This window comes from Scleropages formosus, chromosome 13 (assembly GCF_900964775.1).
Source record: "Scleropages formosus chromosome 13, fSclFor1.1, whole genome shotgun sequence".
Lineage (NCBI taxonomy): Eukaryota > Metazoa > Chordata > Actinopteri > Osteoglossiformes > Osteoglossidae > Scleropages > Scleropages formosus.
The window spans coordinates 26,954,748-26,979,641 of record NC_041818.1 but is presented as its reverse complement, the minus strand read 5'-3'; the positions used below and the strand labels follow the sequence as shown (position 1 = coordinate 26,979,641).

The 24,894-nt window shown below is 50.2% G+C and overlaps 1 protein-coding gene across 11 annotated transcripts in view; it reads right to left on the bottom strand.

Annotated features, from left to right (window-relative positions):
- LOC108923100 (mitogen-activated protein kinase kinase kinase kinase 4) overlaps nucleotides 1-24,662 on the bottom strand; it is a 37,966-nt gene extending 13,304 nt beyond the window's left edge. For 2 of the 11 annotated variants that reach the window (XM_018733612.2, XM_018733614.2), the window contains exons 1-18: nucleotides 23,937-24,159; nucleotides 23,341-23,406; nucleotides 12,269-12,325; nucleotides 10,665-10,790; nucleotides 10,287-10,397; nucleotides 9,215-9,305; nucleotides 8,980-9,110; nucleotides 8,801-8,855; nucleotides 8,584-8,662; nucleotides 7,635-7,810; nucleotides 6,540-6,612; nucleotides 6,084-6,291; nucleotides 5,683-5,838; nucleotides 3,697-3,765; nucleotides 1,931-2,098; nucleotides 1,575-1,754; nucleotides 538-669; nucleotides 17-84 (exon numbers count right to left, since the gene is read on the bottom strand). In XM_018733612.2, coding sequence (XP_018589128.1) covers nucleotides 17-84; nucleotides 538-669; nucleotides 1,575-1,754; nucleotides 1,931-2,098; nucleotides 3,697-3,765; nucleotides 5,683-5,838; nucleotides 6,084-6,291; nucleotides 6,540-6,612; nucleotides 7,635-7,810; nucleotides 8,584-8,662; nucleotides 8,801-8,855; nucleotides 8,980-9,110; nucleotides 9,215-9,305; nucleotides 10,287-10,397; nucleotides 10,665-10,790; nucleotides 12,269-12,325; nucleotides 23,341-23,406; nucleotides 23,937-23,993 — 2,003 coding nt within the window. In that variant the 5' untranslated portion in view covers nucleotides 23,994-24,159. Of the gene's footprint in view, nucleotides 1-16; nucleotides 85-537; nucleotides 670-1,574; nucleotides 1,755-1,930; nucleotides 2,099-3,696; nucleotides 3,766-5,682; nucleotides 5,839-6,083; nucleotides 6,292-6,495; nucleotides 6,613-7,634; nucleotides 7,811-8,583; nucleotides 8,663-8,800; nucleotides 8,856-8,979; nucleotides 9,111-9,214; nucleotides 9,306-10,286; nucleotides 10,398-10,664; nucleotides 10,791-12,268; nucleotides 12,326-23,340; nucleotides 23,407-23,936; nucleotides 24,160-24,566 lie in introns of those variants that run through there. The other 9 variants (XM_018733610.2, XM_029257129.1, XM_018733609.2 and 6 more) reach the window with 8 other exon arrangements.
- Between the last annotated feature and the right edge of the window lie 232 nt (nucleotides 24,663-24,894).

Sequence of the window (24,894 nt, the reverse complement as noted above, 5' to 3'; positions counted from 1 at the left end):
GTGTTTCCAGACATACCTGGAGGCGGTCCTGTGATGACCCAGCAGCTCCTTACAATACAGTTTGGATGTGGTGCGCTCCGGGACCTTTAGAACACAAGTTCAGTTCAGCAGTCTGATTCTCGACCGCATGCCCTTTTTTGTACCTGCTTCATCGTTTTGAATGTTTGAGTGTGTGTCATAGGGGACGGGGCGAGGAGAACATGGAGCACGTGAACCTGTCACCCGTCCCGGGGGAAGGGGGGGTTACTCTGTCCTGCAGGTCCTGGGGGATGTTTACTGGGGTAGTTTGGGAACTTGGCCTCGTGAAAGATGTTGAAAACACATTACAGAATGTGGTTGTAATACAGGCAGGGGTGTGAGAGCGCTTGGCAGGATTGGCAATACTCGCAGACACGCACACACAGACACACCTCCCTAAGTTTCCTGACACCTTGTGAGCTGTGACTTTGTGCGCAGGACACACTTGTGCTGCAACTGGGATGACAACACAGCTCATACAGCTTCCCACACAGTGTTTCCCACCAACACAACACCCACCTTCGGGGGGCGCTCTTCTGAAGTGGGAAAGTCCCAGAAGACATCATCCAGGCCTGGGGACACAGGTGTGGTCACCATGTCCGACATGGAACTACTGTGTGAGGCTTCTCGGCTGGAGCGTAAGTTGGCATTCTACATCATTGCAAAAACACACACACACACACACACACACACACACACACACACATTAGAAGTGTTTTCAGGATAAAGTGTCTTTTTGTGTCGCTATAAATGCTGACCAACTGTTCTGTTGTAAACACAGCAGGCAACCCATGCAGAGCTGCGGCTTTGGGTGTGTCGTGTGTGGAAAGGGTGGTTTCCGGAAAAAAGGAGTGTGACCTGCGCCCTCTCCAGGGCACGTGGGCACTCTCAGCCTCCATCAGAGGGTGGAGAAACATCCGCAGCACTGCGGCCAAATGAAGGCACCCTGAGTGACTCATGCGCAGCAGGGCACCATAACTGAGGAAGTGAACTGCCTGCCAGGGGCGCTGGGTTCACACCAGCAAGAGTCAAGGCCCTGCTATTGGACTGTGGATCACTGGCATCTTCAGTGCAATGTTCAACTACACAGATGGAATCATGGTGGGAACGTGTACAAGGCAGCAAGAGGACTGCCTTATCGGACCCCATCAGACCCTGACAACTGCACGACAGAGATAATGGCGAAACAAAATCCTTGAGTCGTGCAAAAAAAAAAAAAAAAAAAAACATCCTGTTGCCTTAACTGTGTGTGTGCAGACAGACCCACTTCCTCAAAGGCTGTGGGTACGACCTTCTGAGTGTCTCATGCTGAGTGAAGGAAGACCACACTGAACACAACACTAATCACACGCTCGGCCACAGAGCAAATGTCTCTGGAGAAATCACTGCGGCGTGACACACTTCTGCACGTGAGCAGCTGAACTCAGTCTAATTTATTCATTAGTACATACTGCTGTAACATTTTCTCAAAGGTTGACAAGAGTGCAGGCTGCCGGTCTGGATGAAGAAAAGAGTCAAAGTGCAGCAAATGAGATGCCGTAGAGGGCGGGGCTTACCTGGGAGATAGCGGCCCTCTGCATGGCGGGCGTGCAAGGACTCGAGTTCGTCCCAGAGCTCAGGCGGGGCTGGATGTGGACGGGGAGCCCCACTGCAGCACGATTCAAGTTTCCTTGGGGACCGTTGGGTGGGAAGTGCCTTTCCTCACTCTGGACCACAGGGACGAGAGAATTCAGCAGCTGGGGGCAATGGAACGGGGCTCTAAGAACCTAGAACCCACTATGGCGTGTCCCTTCATTCTACATTGTGCAGCTGGCAGCGGCAGTAGTAACTGGGAGCGAAGCGACAGAGACCTCACACAGACAGGGGCAAGAGGGCAGAGAGGACACAGGAGGAAGGGGCCGTGGGGCATTACCGCTTTGCGCTGGCTATCCGTGGGGCGGCCAGGCATGGCCCTAGTGGCCGGGGGCGGCTCCCGCTGTCGGTGCCTGTGGTCGTGCTGAAGCGAAAGCAGCTGTGTCTGGTCTTTGGGCAGTGTGCGGTGCAGCTTCCTGCCCTGCTGCTGGGGGGGCACAGCCACCCTCTGCACAATGACACAAAACACAGGAGGGCCTCAGCGTTGCGGGGACGGGACTGAACGGGACAGGGTGGGGAAGAGTGGAGGTGCATTGCGGACAAGCAGCCCACTACGAGACCCAACGAACGGACACATAAAAAGCAGACGCCTCCCACATGCTCTAACTCAAACTGAGCAGGCTCCCCCACTACATCCCTACAGAACAACATCTTCTGGGCTCCCTCTCACAGGCAGCCCCCTACTGCTCCCTCCCCCACAGAGCAAAGCCCCTATCCATCATGAGATCATTCAGCTCCTTCTGTCACCGTGTTTACACTTCCATTTATTCATTTAGCTGACACTTTTCTCCAAAGCAACTTACAATATTAAGCTTACAATTATTTACCCATTTATACAGCTGGGTAATTTTTAATAGAACAATTCAGAGTAAGTACCTCGCTCAAGGGTACTACAGCCAGAGGTAAGACTTAAACTGGTGACCTTTGGGTCCAAAGGCAGTTGTTCTAACCACTATGCTACCAGCTCTCCCATGTGTTGCCTGTTCTGTCTTCTGAGGGAGCTGTTACAGAGGGGAGGACTGCAGCAGGTACGAGGACTGCAGCTATTTTCCCTGTTTTACACCATTTTCAGGTCAGATTAACAAGGAAAACACAATCGGCTTATCAGTTGAAAGCCCCCTCCCCCCATCTCCCACCTTGTCACACACATCACGGGAACACTTCGTCCCAGGGCCACAGAACTCCATCGGTAACATTTGCACTCAGTGTGTCTGGTAAAAGTATTTAAATTGACTGGTCCAGGTCATCTGGGAAGGGTCCTTCATAGGCTGTGAGCTGGGAACCAGACCAACCATCAAACACCGGAACCCCTGCGGCTCCTGATCTCTGATCTCAGTGTGTTTGCTTCCCTGTCTTTCCATGCCGATGCCTTTAACAGCTTCTCACAGTCTCTCATCTTCCAAACAGCAGCAAGTGGCATAGTGGTTAGGGCTGCCTTGGACAAGAAGGCCTTGGGTTTGAATCCCTTTTCCGCTGTAGTATTCTTGACAGACACTTACACTGAACTGATACAGTACAATTACAGTAAAGTTACCCAGCTATATAAACAGTTAAGTCATAGTACAGCTGATTATATAGGATAACGAATAACAGCAACATTTGTTATTATTCTTAAAGTTTTACACAGCGGAACTTGGGTATATGAACTGTACACTTCATTGTTCTAGAAGAGCAGATCTTTACTGGATAATTTCAGGCTATACAGCTTGGCCAAGGGTACAAATTCAGGGATCCACATGAGAGCTGAATGCTGAACCTTTGAGTCAGTCTGTTGCGTCAGCTGGAAGACACCCTGCTGGCCATGTTTGGATACTAATAATGAGGGGGCATCAGACCCCTGATATGACTACAGGGGATGTTCACCCCTAACCAAAGGATCACACCTGTCCTGATCAAAGTAACAGCTGAGTTAAGCGAAGGGTGGCAACGATGTCATGCTCACTCACTCACTCACACACACACACACACACACACACACACACACACACACACACACACACACACACACACCCTGAAGGCATCAAAAGGAGGACGGTTCACTCATACCTGCTCGTCTGGGGCGCCCACGGGCCTACCGCCTGCCTCCATCTTCAGTCTCCTCTCGTCTGCCTGTGTCTCCAGAAGAAATCAGGCAGTGTTCACAACCATGGGCTGAACTCACTAAAAAAATGTAAAATATTCAGCGCCCGCCGCCTTGCATAAGACTCGCCTCTTTAAATATTTATTTGAGAGGGTTAATCCGGATCGGCAGAGCAATTAAAAAGGGAAACTGTTTTTCTTCTGTGACTTGGGTCACGTTAAAGCTGGCTGGACACATCTCTGTGTACAGCACAGATGCAGCGCGTCCTGCCTCATGTACCTGTGAGACGAGTTGCCGTTTAGGATGAGGACGGCACATGCGCCGCGCAGCTAAGGCGACCAACTTGAATGGGACAGGAAACACGCTGACCATCTGTAAATAATTATTTGCCAGACAGCTCTCCGGGTTCCTGTCAAAACTCATTAGAGCTGCTGAGTGGCTGCTGCGGTGCAAGAGGGGAGGAACGGATGTGTCCTGGCCCACTCCTGTGCTGGACACGGCACGGCGTACAAACTACTCTGCCGGAAACAACCCCATCGGACCTCAGGGGGAAGCCCCGGCTGCGTCAAGCCTCACGGTTTTACCCGAACACGGCTTCGCGGTCGATTAATTAAAGACATGTGCTGCTCAGACTGCGTGCAACTGAAGGAGACGTCAGCGCTGTCAGCGATGCCTCACACCAGCAGACAGCCTCTCCTCATTAAAAACAGGTAGTTCACAACCAACTTTTGAAGAGTCTGTGTGCCAGACAGCCTGGACTCTGAGATCGAATCTTTAACTTTCCTCGTGAAGTTTCGCAAGAACTGAACTGCTGCGTCAGACATGCAGCTACCTAAGCGTGAATGCGACAAGTTAACTGCAGCTGTCATTAATGATGCATCTGCCCTGTCAGAGGGTATTTTTCAGAGTAGCAAGCATCAGCTCAGCTGACAGCTGTTACGTAGCTGGGGTCAGTAGATCCAATACCCACAGAAGGGGGGGTGAAGCAATAGCAGTGCCCTGGCTCCCCATGGTACAAACGGCCGAGTTAACACATTTTCAAACACATATAATGCAGTATCTTCATACGCATTTGCATGTTCTTTGCTTGCTCATTTTCTAAAATTTGTTTGCAGGCAACTGATTGCGACCTGTATTCTCCCTCTGAGCCCAGAGACTGCAGGACCACCTTATTCAATTCACTTCCTCAGTGTTTACAGCTCACGTCTGGTGTTCCTGGATCTGGGTGCTCAATACAAGATGTGCAAGATACACATTTATTAATTCTCTTCAGCATTAAATAGGAGTTTGCGGAGATGCCGTAATTTGTAAATGAATGAAAATTTAAATGCAGACTAAAATTAAAATATTAAAAGTCTTATACAAAGTCTATTTTAGAAACACTAAGAAGCAACTTGAGTGCTGCTGACTTTATGAACAGAACTCAAAGTTCATATGCAAATAAGTACTGTACTTATTGTCACAAATACGATGAAATATGCTGTTGTGGGCATTTTATTGCGTGAAATGATCTTATTATCTTGTTCAGTGATTTTCTGGTATTGATTTGCGGTTCCATGACCACATCATTTCTTCCTAAAAAATAACAGTAATCTGACCCTCGTGAAAAAGTAAGTGGGAGAAAGCAGTAGTTAATCTGTATAATGAAGGTAAATGATCACAGCTGGATGATACAAGAGATGCATTTCCGGTCCAATTAAACTGACCATGAGCGGTACAGTTCGGAGATGCACTTCCTGCTCTCAAACCGTTTCCCACAGCTTTGTGTAGCTGGGTTGTTCTTTACAGCTCTGAGCTCTTCAAAAGTAACTTACAGTAAATAGGTCTGATGCTGTTTTCTGGCTGTAACAATGCAGTAAAAGCTACTCTGTGTGACCTGCGTCTGCCAAGCAGAGTGAAATAAGCGTTCTGTTACACAAAACGCAGTGCTAATGCTGTCTGAGGGTCGCTACCTGTTTCCTGTCGCTCCTCTGCCCCTCGGACAGCTTGCGGCTCTCCTCCTGACTGCTCTTCCTGCCCACCTCCGCCTCCTCCGCTTCCTCTCTCCACAGCATCTCCTGCAGCTCTGGCCACTGAAATCCTGCCTCCAGCTGCTGTCGTCTTTGCTGCTGGACACCAGGACACGCGATACAGGACACATCACTGTCTGTAGTACCTCACGCTCGTCTCGTCTGTGAGCCCCTGCATGACCTCATAGCAACAATGCTTATTTCATTCAGCTCAGCTGAGACTGGTCCCCAGTGATGTCAGCAGCTAAAAGACCAGCAGTGACAGTGAATGGCACTGAGAGGGATCGGCAAATAAAAAGATCAGCAGTGAGAGAGGTCAGCAGTGAATGAGATTGTCGGCGTACATCCTCCAGCCTCCTGCGCTGCTCCTGCTGCTGCTCGATGCGTTTCTGCCGCTCGGCCAGCAGCTGCTTTTTGTAGCGCTCTTGGTCACGTAGCTGCTGCTGGAGGACCTGTTGCTGGCGCTGCGCCTCTGAGCGGCTCCTGTTCTCCTGTTGCAGCCGCAGAAACTCCCTTCTAAGTGTGGACTCGCCGGGCAGGTTCACGATGGAGCTGCCACACACACACACACACACACACACACACACACACACACACACACACACACACACACACACACACAACAGAGTTGTCAATCTCTGCCATATGCCAGGCGGAGGTCCACAGAAGGAAGAACAGCTGCTGACATGAAAACACTGATCCACTCACACAAGAGCGTTCTGACAGGCTCACACACTGAGGTTGTGATTCACTCACATGTATGTGTGCAAGTGTGTGCCAGTATGCTGTTAAGGACACACCTGGGCTCTCCTTCATCTTCATTCATCTCTCCCTCTTCATCTTCGCTTCCGCTGTACTCGTACTCCGTCTCTTCTGCTCGGGAGGAAAGAGGGGACATCACATACAGCCTGTGTGGACCTACACAGAGCAGGCGGGGAATACGTGTCCCACTGTGGCCTGTGGGTCAATGGGCCACGCAAACAAACCTCCCCAGAGGGTCTCAGCTGTATGTGTATCTCCTGTCAGCTGAGTGACGAATCTCTGCTCAGCTACAGAGAACTTTGCGTCATTTTAATGAAGACAAAATTTGACCAAAAGTCAACTTCCTGCTTTCTAAGCACAAGCGGGTAGATCACTGTTAGCAGTTTAGTGTACAAACCTAGAATTGTAAGGACAGTGGAGAAAAGTGTCAGACACACAAACAATAAAACAAATAAAACCACTGCACATGGGGAGAGAAAGGGCGGGGTGTTGACAGCCATGTGGCCAAAACATCTGGTCTTAATTGGGAGCCCAAGGCTTCGGCATAGTGAAAACTGGGTAGCGAGGCGAGGTCGCCGGGTGCTGCCTGTTGGCTGCACACACAAGGACACGCCGACAGCCGTGCTCTGGGCTGTGAGAATGTCCACAAAGCCAGGGGACCCTGTGCGCCCCTGCAGGGCTGTTATTATGTGGCACGGGCAGGAAGAAGGTGGGCGGAGCGGCTTCACCTCGACTCTCTGTTTGAAAAGCCCCCCCCAAGCAGCCCTGCACTCGGAGGCTGAACGTAACCGCAGGCAGCATCTCCTGCGGCTGCTCCGCAGCGTCTCCTCCCCGCGGGCCCCTCTGGGAGCCACTCCTGACTGCAGAGTCAGCACAACGTGACCTGGCTTCCCTGTTCCACGTTTCACTGTACAGGAACTTCCCAGGAACGTTGCTCAAACACAACTTGTTACAAAGTGCCATGTTGCAGTAACGTCTTGACAGTTTCTGAGGAGAATTCACACGACCGCTGACGCCATGCATTTCAGGGACCTCGATCAGAAGGTTGTGAGTTCAAGATCGAAGAAGGTACACGCATTTACACAGCCTGACAGTCTGCTGCAGAAAACTCGGTAGCAGTGACGTTAGCCCACCTTTGTCCCCCTTCTTCTTGCGAGTTCGGTCGAGGTGGTCCTTCAGCGTGATGCGCACCTGGCGCTCATTGGGCAGATCTTTGATGAAGGAGTGACGCAACAGCGTCTCTGTGGTCGGCCGATGTTGATGATTCTTCACCAAGCAGCTCTCCACGAATGTCTGGAACTTCTTTGACCTTCAAATTAACAGCACAGGAGATGTTGGCGGTCAGGCATCAGCCGTCTGCACCATGGAATCTGCTGTTGGAAGAATGCTGTACAGCTGGATTTAACCAGTGTCAGGCACATCACTCCACTGCCTTCCCGTTGATGCCTGAAACAATTTCAAGACTCTGTTCACAAGAAGGTTAAAGGACCTGCATCCTGATATCTACAGCACGTGGTCAGTCCCTACATCCCATCAAAAGCTTCTGTAGGGTTAGGGTTAAATGTCACATCTATAGGAGCTACTTGAGAGATGTGAACCAGAGACATGCTGGTGTCAGACACACAAGCTGTGTGTCCATAGTCCTGTGTGTGTCTTAAGCTCTCTGTCCATCACAATGCAATCTGTTTAGTCTGAGTAGTATGCATCTTTGAAGAAAAGTATCCAAACTAATAAATGTAAATGTGTAGCAGAGAGACGGTCTATTATTGTACAATCAAGGCCTTTAATGAGTTAAAAGTCAATCTTATTTCCGTTAAGAAACGCTGCTCGTGAGAACATTTCGACATACTGAAATTAACTTTGTGTCTGTCTGCAACCCTGCCCAGTCACACTAAAAATAAACGGAGGAGCGGGAATGGGATGACATGAGAGTTCCTCTGCAGATTCTTTCACACAAAGACAGACTGATGTTACAATTCGGTAGAAAAAACACTGCTAATATTAGCATCACTAAAACCTGCCCACTCTCCTCCTCATCATTTCAAGCTCCCATGATGCTCTGCAGCAGAGAGGGACCCTTACCATTTCCTGGACTTGAGCCTGGGGGGCGGGTTTCGCGGGATAAGGAAGAGGGCTCTCATAGGGTGCATGTCGCAGAGGGCTGAGGGTACATGGGGGGGGTCATATTCCAGTTACCAATGACACCAGCATGGCAGGGCATATAAAATCAGATGATATCACATCGCGGAGAACCCATCATTCCATGGGCCTCGCATTGGCAGTGTTTGGGGGTACTTACGCGGGGCTCCTTCAGCCATCTCCAGGGCAGTGATTCCTAGGGACCACAAGTCGCTCTGAAACAGGGGGTAGGACCACAGTCGAGGTGAGTGGTGAGTGTCAACGAAACACAGCCAGGAGTGTGCATCAACCAGAACTGTCAACAGGGGGACGGTGAGCACAACAGCACTACTCACTCACCCTGTAGTCATAGGTGGCATCCTGGTTCTCGTCACAGGCGATGACCTCAGGGGCCATCCAGTAGGGGGTGCCAATGAAGGTGTTCCTACGGCCGATGGTGCGGTCCAGCTGGGCACTGACCCCAAAGTCCACTGGGGATGGAGGTTGAGGGGCAGGAATGGGTTAGCAACCCTTGACAAAGAATTAGTTTTATCATGTATGTGCACGAGCGCTCGTTCCCTGGACCGACACCCACCCAGCTTGACCTCGGCGTTTTCAGTCAACAGCACATTCTGTCCCTTGATGTCCCGGTGGATGACATGGTGGGAGTGAAGGTGCGAGAGGCCCTGAGCAGAGGAATGAGAAGACAGGAGGTGTTATGGGTGGAGGACACACACACACACACACACACACAGAGGTAACCTTATCAGTGTGGATCAGCTAGACACAGAACACAGAGAGAAAAACAGCAGCATTGCGCTACAAACAAACTGGGTCCCATCAGTAAACACAGAGACACACGAACATGCACCTTTCACACTCTTACACGCTCAGTCACACATACACACTCTCAGAGCTAACTGTTGTGGTTGCCAGAGTTCACCACAATACAGAAAGCAGCAAAGACAAAGCAGCTGATGGCTCACGTGATCGCAGCCTGTCCTGGGAGGCAACCGCAGCATCAGAGCAGCAGTAGGAAAGCATGGGAAAAGAGTGTTTGAGTGACATCATTTCTGAGTGGGCAGCGTACGCCCTTAAACCTTTTCTATAAGAGATGTGCGTTGCTTTTTGAGAAAATCGTCTGCTAAATGAATAAATGCAAACACTGTGTCGGTCAAGCCGAGACCGTGAAATACAACTCGGGGACCACAAATCATAAATCATAATAATTAGGCATAACACAAATGTGGAGAATAACACGTAACGTGTCCTCTCAGCAAGAATCCAAGTGGGGCGCGGGGGGGGCTGCAGGTCAGACCTGGGTCTCAACGGAGAGACAGTTGGTTTAGCATGGAGCTCAGGGAAGGTGCTGTAGGTGAGGTTTGGAGTTCAGGGAAAGGGCTGCTGATTGCATCTCTGTCTTTGGGGGGCAGCTTTCAGTTGGCCATAGGGTGGGGGGGCAGGGAGGAGAGTCTGTAGGTAGACCATGCGGCTCAAAGAAGGGGCTGAAGGTGGGACCCCGATATTAAGGGAGGGGCTAGAAGGTGGTACTTGGGTCTCATGGGAGGAGCTGCTGGTTGAATATGGAGCTCAGGAGAAAGCCTATAGGTGGGGTATGAGACTCAGGAGATGGGATGCAGGACAGGGCACAAGTGGGTGCCACTCACCCGCAGGACCTCTCTGCAGATGTAGGCGATCCAGTCCTCCTTTAGGCAGTTGCTCTTGGTCTTCTTCACCAGGTCGGTCACTGAGCCCGCCCCGCAGTACTCCATCACCAGCTGGGGGATATGGAGGTGGGGAGGGAGGGTTACGGACAGACAACACAGACCACACCACCTGAACCCTGCATCCTAATAGTTCACACCACTGTAGGTGACTTACTGTGAGGCCTTTATCTATACAGCTATGTGTCACTTAGGTGTGTCTCAGTGAACTGGCTGAAACCCCCTGAGCCCCTCAAAGACCTGAGATGAGCCTACCCCCACCAGGCATTACCATGTCATGCTGTCCTCCTGCAGTCAAACAGGAAGCAAAGAGATGCCTACCCATAGCTGGTCATCCTGCCCCGCAGGGCTCTTCTTCACAAAGGCACCATAGTAGGTGGCGATGTTCCTGTGGTGAGAATACGTCTTCAGCATGTTGATCTCCAGCTTGATCTCGTCCTCTTCCTCCTGCCCACGCACAGAGACACAGGTTACAGCCGTTGCCGTTTTTGCCAGTAGACGCTCTCTATTGATATTATGGAAAGACTACTGAAAGCTGAAGAGAGCTGCTTTAACGATCCAGAGCCACTTTACGCACTCATGTACCATGTACTTATCATGTACTGGAGTACCCATGGAGGCGGAGTAATCCGAATACAGAACAGTGGGGTCAGTCACCATCGACTGCCACAGTGGGCTGTTCCAAACCACCATCAATCCATCTCCATCTCCGACCGAAAGGTTTCGCGGCAGAGGCCGTCGCGCTGAGGTGGGACTCCGGCAAGAAAGGACACCGATGAAATGGAGTCTAGGCCAGTTTAAAGTGATATTAATAAAAACCTGAGTCATGAGCTGGAGGAGAACCATTTCTGCTGTTATAAACGACACAGCCAAACATCACTGAACCTCGATTCCTGATCACTGATGTGCTCCTTTGCCTTTAAGCCGGCCCTGTCGTGGAAGGGGGGAGGGTCCTCTTTGGTGGGGCCAGGCCAGCTGCTCTTTAAGACAACACCATGTTGGTCCCTGAGGGACGTCGGTGGCGTCAGCGCCACGCTTGGTGATGGCCCACGGAGTGGTTGGGGCATGGTATGTGACCAAGGTGATCAGCTGTGGCTAAGGAAGCGACAGATTGCTGTGGGGGAGGGGCAGGGGCGAATAGACGGGAAACCTCCCGCTGCTACCACGCAGAGGCAGAGAGACAGTCTAGCACTGAACAGGAAACAGGAAGACGTGTGTGTGTGTGTGTGCGCACTGGGGGGGTGGGGTAGCAAGGGACCCGAGCTGCTCGAGCCCATCCCCTGCTTTCACTTATGAGCCAGAAGACACGCACAACATATCTGTTATTAACATTGGGATGGATATTACATTCAAACCTTAATAATATGTATAATATGTATTCATAAATACCATCTGTCAACAGGAAGGAGGGTTATTAAAAATATATTACAGCTCAAACGTGGAAACAATATCCGTATGCAATATGTGTTTTGATGCCTTGTGAACCGTACCAATTTTTGGACCCCGGTCTGTGGAGGACAGCCCAGGAGCGCCTGGGTGCCTCAAATGGGGTCCTGCGGAACCTGCTTCTGTTCATCACGCACCAGTTGGGGGCAGGAGCGCATCTCCTAGTAGATCAGGTCTAATCAAAGTGATAACGGCGTTGCAGCAGCGGGGCCACCCAAGCCTCATCTTGTTGCCAGCTGTGGGCACCGGTGCCGCAGAGCAACATGACCGCTGCCACAGACGGACAAGGGAGGGAACCTATAAGCTTTACCACATTGGGCCACTTCTGCTGCTACGAATTTACATACTCATCTGAATATTTTAAAAAATGTGCAGAAAGGGGTGAGCTCAGGTGACTCTCCGGCATCATGTTTGGTTTGCTGTGCAGTAGGACAGGGGGACAAGGATGCCAAGGTGAGAGGAGGGAGGAGGGGTCTCACCTCGGTCACATCCATGACCTTGATGGCAGCAAGCTGTCCCGTCTTCACATGCCTCCCCTAGGAAACACACACACACAGTCAGAGCACATCCACAGTATCCATAATCACCAAATTAACTGCAGTCATCAGTAAATATGGTCATCATAAAAATCACAGCATCACGGTATCAGTGATCATTGTCATCACAGCTGTCACAGTCATCGGTTTTTCACCGTCACGGTAGCCATTACACTCACCTCAGTAATTACCACCATAACTCTCCACAGTCACAATCAGTCATCACAAACAGTGGTCAGGAATCACAGTCATCAGAGTCACTGCAACAATCACTAGTCACCAAAACTGATAGCCATCACAGTAATCGCCTTGATCCATAACCATAGCAAAGACCATTATGGCAGTCATGGCGGCCAACAGTCATCGCAGCCACAAGAACTGCCATTTAATCACTATGCAAAAACCTTCTCCTTCAGACGGCCAGATCAGCAGCATCGTGGACACGGTTTTTTTTGGTTCAATGTTACGATTTCAGATGAGGCTATTAAAGGTCGGTGCTATGAGGATGTGCAGAGGTGGGAAACACTACACAAGTGTGGTGACTAAAAGCAGCACAGGAATGAGAGCAGATGTGTCACACTGACAGACCACATAACACACTCTTCATGGGGGCAGAGCAGCCTGCTCGAATCGTGTGCGCAGACCACATCACGCACAAACTGACCGTGAAGAATGGTGCAGAAGAAAAGCCCCAGTCAGGGGAGGCGCTGTGAGAGGTGCAGATGTGAGAAAGGAGTGGGGAAGCAAAGCACAGCGTGTGCTTCTCCAAAACGGAGCCTCTTTCTCTTCCCCAGTGGAACCCGGAGCGCGTCCCACACTGCGGCTACACCAAACACGCCCCCAGTATAGCAGCTGGTGAGGGAGGCCTGAAATCCAGCTCTGAACACAAAGCTGAACACCAACACTTACCAGGGGCAGTAGGTGGTGTATCGGTTAGAGCTCCTGCCCTGCAATCAGAAGGTCCTGGGTTTAAACTGCATCCCGAGTGTAGTAACCCTAGTTAAGGTACTAAACTGCTACAAAAAATTACCCAGCTGTATAAATGGGTAGATGACTGTTAGTAGTGTACAAACCTCTCATTGTGAGTTGCCTGGGACAAAGGTGTGAGATAAGTACTAATAACCTCAACTACCGTATTCAAAGAAGTTCAACAGCACTTATCTCACCCCATCTTTTGAAGTAAAGGAAATGAGTGTATTTTTTTATCGAACTTGTGATTGTGGTTTGATGAGTGCAACGTTTTACCAAAATCTATGTTCCAAATGTATGTTTATGTCCCATACGTGGTTTAATCCAGAAGAACAAAACCTCCAGTCAGTTGACTCTAACCGCAGAAGCCTACGGTTTTTGATATTTTACCAAAACAATTCGAGTTAACTGCCTTCCCCAGCAGTACAACAGGAGGGTCACTATGGGACTTGAACCCGACACCAGTTGGTGCGAAGCCCATCTCTCCAGAGCGCTTGTTTAAAACTGGCTCTGTACTGCTGCATGAGGCCAAGTGGACGAAGACGCTGCTGATGAAATATCAAATCCAATTCCGAGAACACGTGAAAGTGAGCATCTTGGGAAAGCGCCGTGTGGCAACATCGCCTCGGGGGGCTGGTTTCTCAACTCAGCACAGATTTCCTTCAGAGCGTGAACACGTTCCGTTTCCTAATCCATAGTGCAACATAACCAGTAAAGACAAGCCCTGAGCAGCAAATGTGTAATCAATGGCCTCTTTTCGCCCTGGACTCCGCCCACTGCGGCTCTCAAGGTCACGGCGTGCTGGTCTGCAGCGGACCACGGCTTCTCCATCATGAATCACCATTTTTTCGTAGACGAAATTCACTTCCTATCAGCACTCGTACATCCAGGCTATTGTGTGGGGTGACCACAGGAGGAATCCTGTGAGGGGGGGTGACAGTGTGACACGGGACAAACACAGGTCAGTGTAGTTAAGTGGACATTGTCTGACACAGGTCTCATTTATAGGTTTGACTTTATGCAACCTCAGGTCTGAGGCCTACTGGGGGAACAAAAGAAGCAGGAGCCGTGTGCTGAGACAGTTTTGGGGTTCATTCTGATTTACTGCGGTCACATCAGACGGAACAATGCACAAAGAGCAACTAAGACGTACTGGTGCGACAATTCACCTTTTTCATTTACTTCACAGGTGATACATCCCTCCAAGGCGACTTGCACTGCTAAGCTACTTACACTAATTTAACCACTTATTCAGTAGGGTAATTTTCACAGGAGCAATTTAGGGCAAGTACCTCGCTCAAGGTGGCACTACAGCAGCAGAAGGGATGTGTGTGTGTGTGTGTGTGTGTGTGTGTGTGTGTGTGTATGTGTGTGTGTTCAGGGCTGTTCTGCATATTTTTGGTCACAGTGACAGAACTGATGTTATCTCTGAGCACCGTCCCCATATTGGTCCTTCGCCACCTGCTTCTGTAAACAGGAGATTTGCAGTGTGGTCGGTGGCGCTTCAATCCCATGCCGGAGGGACACCAGAGGACCCGGTTGACGGGCCAAGCTTTTGAACAAGGAACTAACAAACTAAAAGCAAAGGTCAGGCTGCAGTGTCGGGAATCTCCCGTTGAACCTCTCGACGGAGAACTCGGCAGTGAAGTCACCCCTTGGCAGGCTGCAACCGACCGCGACCACAAGCAAGGCGAAACGCAACACTCAGAGCAGCTCTGGTGGAGGAACAAAAGCAGAAGGAGGCCCTGTGCCAGGAGCGCCAGACGAAACGAAAGTCCCGTTTCCTTTCATTGTCAGCGGGGACCAAAGGTTGAAGAAAACTACACAGACGGTGGTTCCTTCCGCAAACACACACCGCACAGCACCAGGCCCTGTTGTCCTCTCACACTTCACAGCTTGTGAAGCGCATCGGCTTCATGTAACCTTGAGATGTAGCTGTTATGAACAAAGGCGCCACGTGAAGGTTACTGATTTAAAAGCAGTAACACATACAGCTGTACACGTGCCCAAAACGTCATGCTGCACTGTGCACAAGTGTCATCAAAAAAATAAAAGTATCTTCCATGGCACAGCTATTTTGACTGGAAATCAATGTAAGGTAAGGCAGCACAATGGTGCAGTGGGTAGCACTTGTGTTTTACTGCTCCTGGACCATGGCTTTCGATGTGGCTTTAAAAGCACTTCAACCTCTATGCAACTTGCATGTTCTCTCTGTGTTTGCATGTTTCCTCCAGGTGCTCTGGTTTCCTCTCACAGTCCAAAGGCCCACATTTCAACATGACTGGTGACTCTAAATTGCCCTCAGTATATGTGTGTGTGTGTGTGTGTGTGTGTGAATGACTGTGTATGACTGCCTTGCCTTGTACTGAAGTCCCATCCAGGGTGTATCCTACCTCACGCCCTACTTTTCTAGAATAGGCTGTGGACCACTGCAGCCCTGCAGGGTTACCTGGAGAAGAAGATATTGATCATGGATTAATGGATCAATCGAAGGTGTGTGTTCCGTGTTCAGCCTGCACTATTGCTCAGAGTCTCACACTCAGATCACAGTTCTGACACACAAGTCATCTTCATCTATATCATCCTGCGTTCACAGACTCCATTCTCATGTCTAAGAAACGAAGGACTGACTGTCAGTGACGAGGGTTGATTTTCCTGACATAGTCATGTTCTTTTTATCGATGAAATAGAGCAAAAAATATAAGTGAAGGGCCCTGGATGATCCTGTCCAACCTCAGCAACAACATGGCCCCAGGACCGGCTGGTTTCTCAACTCACAGTCGTGGCAGTCGTCACTGTCATCACGGACGGTTTGTTTCCCCTGCAACACCGAGCCACCGAGGTGGTGGAGATGACGTGTATCGTAGGACCCATCTCCAGAAAGCTGAAAGTGAAGGAAAAGTCCCCCAACCCCCTGTCCTCTCTCCCAGGCCCCTAATAAGAGACCACGTTTACATGTTAACCCCCCCCCCCCCAGCAACCCCCCACAAGGAAAGACACTTCATTGTGGCTCTGCTATTTGGTTCAAATGGACTTTCTTGCAATGGAAACCTTTTTGCAGGGACTTCCTGTTTTGCCTCCTGTCATTGCACACAATGTGTTCAGGAGACTGAGGGTGGCGGGACGAATATGAGGAAATTCCCTTTTGACAGAAATATCCTTCGGAGCGAATGACCCCCTCCTTTGATACAATCTGTGGGGGCTTTCGGCAGGTTATCGCTTCGCTGCCACGGTTCCTCTCAGCACATGCAGAAAGGGCGCATTTCAACACCGGGACCTTGTTCACACCAGGCCCTTTCGGTGTGACGTCATGGTCCTCCTGGGGGGGCCGGGTGTTTGAACGACGGACGGCAGGAAGTGGCTGTTGAGAAATCGGTTTCCTGCAGCAGCCACGTGCGAACCTCCTGCGAGATTCCTGGGCCAGGGCTTTCACAATGTGGGACTTGTGCAGTTCTCATAGCGGGCTGCATGCGCGCGCACACACACAGAGGCCCAACTCAGAGGTGTCTGATTCAGCCATGAGGTGCGTATGACTGCCACTTCCTGGACACTGGAAAAACAGCCATGGTCTTGTGTCACTTTGCCGTAGCTTTGCAAGTGATGCTGCAACCCAGGACTGAAAAGCCACTCAAGGAAATCTCAGTGGTGACCTGCGCGAGCACCTGGACACGTTTACACAGGGCAGTAAAAAAAAATCATGGTGCTCAGCAGCTCCACGTACAGTCGGGCAAAAGGAGCACAAGCAGAGCGACTCACAATGTCAACGTGGATTTTCGACATGAGACACGGACGACGCCTCAGAAAAAGAAACGGCAGCGTGAAGGGAGTTTTTAACCAGAACTGCTGTCACCACGCATTTTAATGGGCGTTTTTAACCAGAACTGCAGGAGGCCGGGTGGTCTGATAGGCCCTAATGAGGTAGCTCTCTGCTCCATTCATTACGAAGACCCATGCGCCATCACACATCACAAGCAGCGTCACCTCGGGGCACGAGAGTTTTGACATCACGGGACGCCCCAACCCGTCCACCTCCCGATCCCCCGAGCGCCAATCTGGAAATTCACATGACCTGCTCCCCCTTGGGTCACGACTACACCCACAGCAGGGACTCCCTGTGCCAATGAGCCGCTTCACAAGGCCCTCTGGGATGTGCCAGAACTTTAGGAGAATGGCGCCAGGGTTGTGTGTGTGTGTGTGTGTGTGTGTGTGTGTGTGTGTGTGTGTGTGTGTGTGTGTTGAGGGTAGGGGTGGGGGGTGGGATATGTATCATAAGCTCTCCAGCCACAGACAGTGAGTTCTCTGGAGACCAGCAGGATCTGCACCGCCCAAAGAGCGGACGCCTCGATGAATTCACTGCGACAGCGACAATCTTGGGGGCCGTTTCGGAATACAGATGGGGTCCTGCAGGTCTTCACGACAAGATGAAAACAATGTGAGAAGAGCAAAGCCGGACAAACTCAAAAATAGCCCGTCGGCCGAAGTGGAACTGGAAACAATAGCGTGGCAACAGTGCCAAGTCCTCGAGGAGAATGCCAAGAGAACGTCTGAGTCACACAAACTCACATCAAACGCACAATTCGAAGGGTGGGGCCACAGTAACTAGTCACACAGGCCCTGAAAACCACAGCAAAAACAATTCATATAAACTTACAATTAACTGATGACTTAATCCCAAGTTAATTCATCACCGTGGTATGAAATCCAGTTTATTGGAAGTGGCTGATGTCCAGGAAATGCCCAACAGGAAGTCAGCACCAGGGAAAACACCAACTGCTTAGTGCTACTGTGATTTTGACACCTCGGTTCGTTGCTGTGGAACTGGAGGTGAACAACGTTGGTTCCACCCTTCTGGTGAAGTCCCCCGTCCCCAGCTCTTCACAGCATCCCAGCCGGCAAAGCTCCTGAGAAAGGGCTGAAGTTTACCATGCTGCCCGCAAGCGCTCTGCGTCCCATCATCAACGCACAAAAAAAGTGGTTAAAAACTAGTTTAAAAAACAAAAAAACTGATGATGAAATTTAGGTAAAGCAAAACAGAGTAAATATTTAAAACAGTGAGGAAGAGCGTATCAAGAGCATGACTTTTATTCCCCTAACAGCAGCAAGGAATGGTGGGAGTTTGGCGATCTGAAAAGAGCCGCTTGCCACAGGCCTGGAACTGAGAACTGCATGGTAATTAATAAAAGCTGACTTCTCCCAAAGCCGATACTGTGAAAAGAGAGGCCTGTAGGAGAACATCTTCACGGGGCCGACCGCCCCTCGACTCCCGAGCAGAATGCGGCTCTGTGACACGAGCGCTGCGCAGCGCAAACCACGAGAGCCCTCGGAGAGACGTCCCACATCATCTCATGCTTTTCCGGAGTGTTCGATTTGTACGGCTCTCGAGGACGTAGGAGCACAGCACTAAATGTGCCGCGCACAGCACGGTGCTGAACAACAGCGAGCCGTTTCGCAACAGCTGTGTTTGACGGACCGATGCGCCTCTGGTCAGAGGAGCCACCAGGAGCGAGGAAGCAGAGGGCAGACTTAAGCAGATTTATTTATTCTTGAAAGAACGGTGCCACCGGTTGAGCTGGTAACATTTATTCCTTTAGCTTTTCTCCAGAGTGACTTACAATGTTAAGCTCCTTACAATTATTTACCCATTTCTACAAGAGGGTAATTTTTACTGGATCAATTTAGGGTAAATATCTTGCTCCAGGGTACTACAGCTGGAGGTAAGATTTGAACGTGCAACCTCTGGGTCCAAAGGCAGCAGTGCTAACCACGATACTACCAGCTGCCCCAAAGAAAATGCACCCCCCCCCAAAAAAAAAACAAACGAAACACAGAGACTGCTATAATTTAAAATTACACACACAGTAAATCTACAGTCCAGGACAACAAGTTCCTTCCCAAAATCTGTTATAAATGCAAGGGCTTCACAAGCCACACCTGGTGCTCATTTCCCACCTAAATACAGCTGACAGTCCAGGGGCTGAGGGTGTGTGATTCAACCCCTCCCCCAATCGCAGCAGTGAACTACAGCAGAAAATAGGGTATGGAAGAGGAATACACAACCACCTGAAAATGCAAAGGTCACGATGGAGTGAAACACTTCGCGAAAAGTGATGATCTGGTTCACACATGGGCTTGAGTGAAGCTCCACCCACCTGATCAGAGGCAACAGAGGAACTGTTAATTGAATAAGACAAGAGCTGAGGCCACACCAAAAGACTGCTCAGAGAGTGTGAATTAACTTTTTGATGTCGGGGGGGGGGCACCTTTTGGAAAGCCTTAATTGGGAATTCAGCATGGCCCAAAATGACTGGTGTGATCGATAGACTGGTGTTAGAGAAGAGCGGTAAGGGGCCGACGCTCTCTTTGAGCAGCAGCAGCGCGAGCCTCGGTTGAGTGGCAAGAACCTCAAAGAGTCTTCAGATGAATGCACTGGAGAAATGAGCTCGCGCTATGATACTGTGTTTTCGGCCCTGATGCTACGGGAGGGATGAAGCGAGTTTTGCGAGCTGTGTACTCTCTGCGGTGCATCAACCGTAATGACAAGCTTCAAAAAAAAAAAAAAAACAGGATTTCCTGTTCACTGCGACCATTTGAGCTTCACCTGAGGCCACTGCGAACTTCACATGCCAATGCTGCAGAAACAGCTGCCGCTGGCTCTGCTAATTACTTACAGAGAAGGGACACACCCCTTTGGTGTTTCTCACGGCGACACCACTCTGCCAGCACGCCGATTGTGGAATGCGGTATTTTTCCCCTACAGCGTAACTTCACTGCATGATGTTTTCGACATCTGCGGTGATTCAGTGCGTCTTTACAGCACTGGCCTCAACACCCATCTCCAAGGTCAGAAATACATTTAAAAGTTGAGCATGTGTGTTTGTCAAAGTGCTAATGCGAGACACACTTCTCCATCTGGTGCTCTGATCTCACTTCAAGCCAAAGTGTTCAGCTGTACCTTAACCTACCTGCTGTCTATCTATGACAAAACATTTGCATCTATGCATTTCATACATGCTTTTTTCGCAAGCAACATGGAACTCAAGGTAAACAAAAGTGCATCAACAACAGAAAAAGAGCTTCAGATAGATTACTGAAGCACAGCTTGTGTGTCTGATACCACCACATTGCTGATTCACACCCTTCAAGTAGCTCTATAGAAATGACATTCAAATAGCAAATAAATACATAATCATAGCAGATGCTGTTGATGGGAGGGATTCAGCAGGTCTGAGGCGTAGAGGGAGCTCATTTGAATCTACCTATTTAACTTAGATTAAAATAGAAAATACATAGATCATCATAGGCAATGGTGTTAGGCTCATGGAGCTCTTAGGAGAGAAGTGGATCGCAAAGCGAAGGTTTGAGACCCTTCTTGAGTACTGGGAGGGACTCAGCAGCTCTGAGGGGGCAAACGGAGCTCATTCCACCACAGCAGAGACAAAACCAAGAACTGATGGACTTCTACACTCTTCTGAGCGTAAATATCATAACATAACTTCTATAAAGGGGCACGTAATAGTGTAGTGGTAAGAGCTGCTGCCTTTGGACCCCCCAGGTTACAGGTTTGAATCCCACCTCCAGCTGTAGTACCCTTGAGTAACTTATTTACCCTCAGTTGTTCCAGTAAAGATTACCCAGCTGTATAAATGGGTAAATAAGGAGCCAGCTTGTCATTGTAAGTCATTCTAGTGTTCTAGTGCTGTAGACACCTTCTACCCGGTGAACCAAATCCAGCCAGAAGCAGAACCACACGATACACAGAACATAGAAATGGTTTTCCGCTGTGACCCACGCACTTGCAGTCCTTGAAGGAAGCAGTAGAGCGAGGGCCAGAGCTTTAAGAACACCAACTCAAGAGTGCTATTTGTGGTTCTGCTTACATGGGGCCCCAGGGGGGTGCAGGGTACAGCCGATGACCCTGTTACTGATGTCACATGCAGGGAATGGAAGTTCTCCCCTTGAAAGTCTCCTGGATCTGGAGGTGAACCTATGAGATGCCCTATGAAACAGGCTGGTGGTCTGATTTAGGACCCGCTCCACATCCGCTCCCTGGGGCCTACGAGATGGCTGCCCACACGATTACAGATCCAGTGCCATGTTCAGCTGCTGGGCTGAAGGCTTCCTCCAAACATAAATCCATCCGGATGTTGAAAAAAAGAGCAAAAGATAACTCATCAGACATATAACTTTTCACACAGACCTGCGGTCAAAGCTTTGTGCCCCTTCGACCATATTGTGCATTTGTTGCTGTTTCTCAGCCTCTGACACCAGCGGTGTTCAAAGAGCAGCCCTGATATAAAAACAAGCGCCGTGGATCTCACAACGTACAGGTTTTGTTGAGACTGGGCCACAGGTGTTAATTCAGGCCTCTGGTGGTTTTCAAGGCTATCATTCTGTGGTTTTAAGCAGCTGCCCTGTCTGTCCCTGTAAGAGATCTTTCAGTTAAAACACCATTCTTTTTCAATCCAGTTTTAAATAGTCTTTGGGATTCAATGCCATGAGTTTTTATATTGTTTAGCAGATTTTTGAAGCCATTCTAATTGCAGTTCAAGCCCTGACTATTTGGTCATGTTCACACTCTTTTAGCTGTCCCACATTGCCCTAGAAACACACACAACAGAATCAGTCCTCACCTACAGCAGACACATACCAGTGATTCTTACTGATCTTAACACATCTCCCATTGTAGGTGTAATTTGGTTATCCTGTGTTGGACTCCTCAACATTTATATTAATTCCTTTAGTGGATGCTTTCCTCCAACTTAGAGTTATTTACCCATTGATACAGCTGGGCAATTTTGCTGGAGCAATTTAGGCTAAGAACTTTGCTCAAGGAGAGCTGGAGGTGTCAACTGAACCTGTGACTTTCTGGTTCAAAGGCAGTAGCTCTAACCACTATGCTACCAGCTACAGTACCTGTTGTGTACATTTCTAATATTTTGTTCACCCAGCAAGTGTGTTTGCACAGGAAATGTATAAGAATACACACATACACGCCAACGCCTCGTCTTCAAATTTGTCTCTGGTGAAATAAATCAAAGGTCAGGTGGTGACAGCCGATTGAAGGTGTCCGCCCAGAGGCTTCCCCACATCAAACCCTACCAGCCCTTTCTGAGAATGCGGTTAATGCTGCAGAGAGAGCGCTGGCTGCAGCTTTGGGGAAACAATTCACAACGCCCTGTTTTTCCCCCCTCTTTTTAAAGTACCGCAAACCATGTGCAACGGTGGGTGATGTCAGAGCCGATAAGGAAGTGGACTCCACCCAAGGGTGTTAAGATGCTTACATTTGACTGGAAGTCGGCGTGAACACGGCTCACACGCTTGAAAACAGACACACACACACAGAGACAGAGACGCACGCACACACAGCTACGCTCCGAGAACCGTTTTTCAGGATGATCACAATGCAAACTAACTGAAACTTAAACTCAACGGTTCCTCAATCTTCTTGTGATCACCTGAATGTTTGTGGTGTTACACTTCCTCAGTCAACACAAATTTGTGAATCTACTATAAGTCGCAGTTCTGAAAATGTGTGTGTGTGTGTGTGTACTATAAGTCACTGACATCTTTGTCCAAGGAAGCTTACCATGTTACATAATAAACTTAAATTTACCAATTTGTACTGTATCGATTCATTCAGCTGATGCTTTTTTTTTCCAAAGCAGCTTACAATGTTAAGATACTTATAATTGACACAGCTGGGTATAATTTTTCTACTGGAGCAATTTTAGGGTAACTTGCTCAAGTGTAAACTGAACCAATGACTTTTAGAACCACAGGCAGCAGCACTAACCACTATACTAGTATCAGCTGTCACACTTGAGCCTCCTTGAGGGGGTCACTAGTTCAGCCAAGGGTACTACAGCAACAAGGGGGATTCGAACCCAGGACAGGGAGAGCTCTACCCGCCAGGAAGCTGAGAGAAGAGAACAGGTGTCGGGAAGAAGAGGCTCCCCCCGCTCAGCACACTCAGGCCGTGTGTCGAACGACTGCGGTCTCAACGGTGAAGCTGCGCTGCTGCTGACGTCAGAGGCGCGCGCACTGACCTTGTACACCTGTCCGTAGGTGCCGTTGCCCACCACCTCCACGAGCTCGAAGATCCCGGCCGGATCCTGGAAGAGCGACAGCGCGTCAGTGTGTGTGAGAGAGAAAGAGTGAAGATGCTCGAGAAAGTCGCACAACAACAGCGCGGCTGAAATATTCTCTCCTTGTTGTTGTTGTTCTGTTGTATGCACACAGTTTATATGAGTAAATACATCAGAAGTAAACAACTTAACAAGTCAAGTTAAATGCGACAGAGAGACACACAAGCGAAGCGGCTCCAGTCGGTTTTTTTTTTCCTTTTTTCTGACGCGTTTTTCTGCTCGGACACCAGGCTGAGGGGCTTCCAGCTCTTTCCACCACACTAGACACGCTGGACACTCGACTCGGCGGCGGCGGCGACGTCGAACCGGTACCGCACCGGCCGGGCGGGCGTCCGCGGCTGAGGCACTTCTTTACCACCGTTTTACTAGTGTCACCTTTTTATAAGTGAGCGACAGACTCTGTCGTCGGAGAGTACTGGAACTTCAGCGACACACTCCACACACAGAGACTCCGACACAGACACACAGAGTCTCTCCCGGCGGCGGTCCGCGCTCACCCTGAGGGAGGACAACTCGATGCTCTCCAGGCTCCTGGTCGCGCCGTCTCGCGCCATGGCTCCGCTCGCGCCTCGCGGCGTCCGCGCACCGCTCGCACAACGTGTCCGCAGCGCGCCGCTTGCAGCAGCACGCGCTCGAGCTCGCGGCGACGCAGAGGTTCTCACGACGCGTGTCGCCCCATAGCCGCGCGACGAGCACAGGAAACTTCTGATCCAGAGAAACCCGGAAAAGCGAGAGAGAGAGTGTGTGCGTGTGTGTGCGCGCGCGTCTACCTCCCCCCCCCCATGTCCCGCGCGCACAGCCCCCACCCTCGAGTGAGGAAAACAACATCCTCGAAGGGGGGGGGCGCACACACATGATAGAGAAGAACTGTACAGACACTACACACAGCTACTGGAGACAACACTCAAGTGCTCAGCGGAGACACACACACACACACACACAGAGAGAGGGAGCAGAGGGCCACACCAATGGAGTCCCCAGTATTCTAAATCAAGACCCTACTTCCAAACAAACAAAGTGGGACAAATAAACAAACAAAGGGGGAGGGGCCCCTCTCCGAGCTCCAGCAGGGTACCGGGGCCCCCGGGGGCCACGCGGCCGTGTCTGGCGGTGCCCCGGTGACTCACTCGCTCAAGGACGCGTCCCATTGGAGGAGCCTTTGTGCTTCGGGCCCTTTCTTCGCAGCGGGGCCCAGTGGTGCGCGGGTTCGAGGCAGCTGACCGGTGAAGAGGGCCACTGTGCGCGGCCACACTGGGCCCTTTCTCCGTGCCGGTGGTGGGTGAGTCGGGGGGGGGCAAACAATGCTGCGGGACGACGAATTCGCAAAGAGCCCTTCTGCCGTGTCACATAATGATGTTCTTATGTGGAGCGCCGGGACTTGACAGCACCACCCGGGTCATGTGCTCTTGGGCTCTCCACAGCCAGCGCTCGGCATGCTGGGATTTATTCATCATT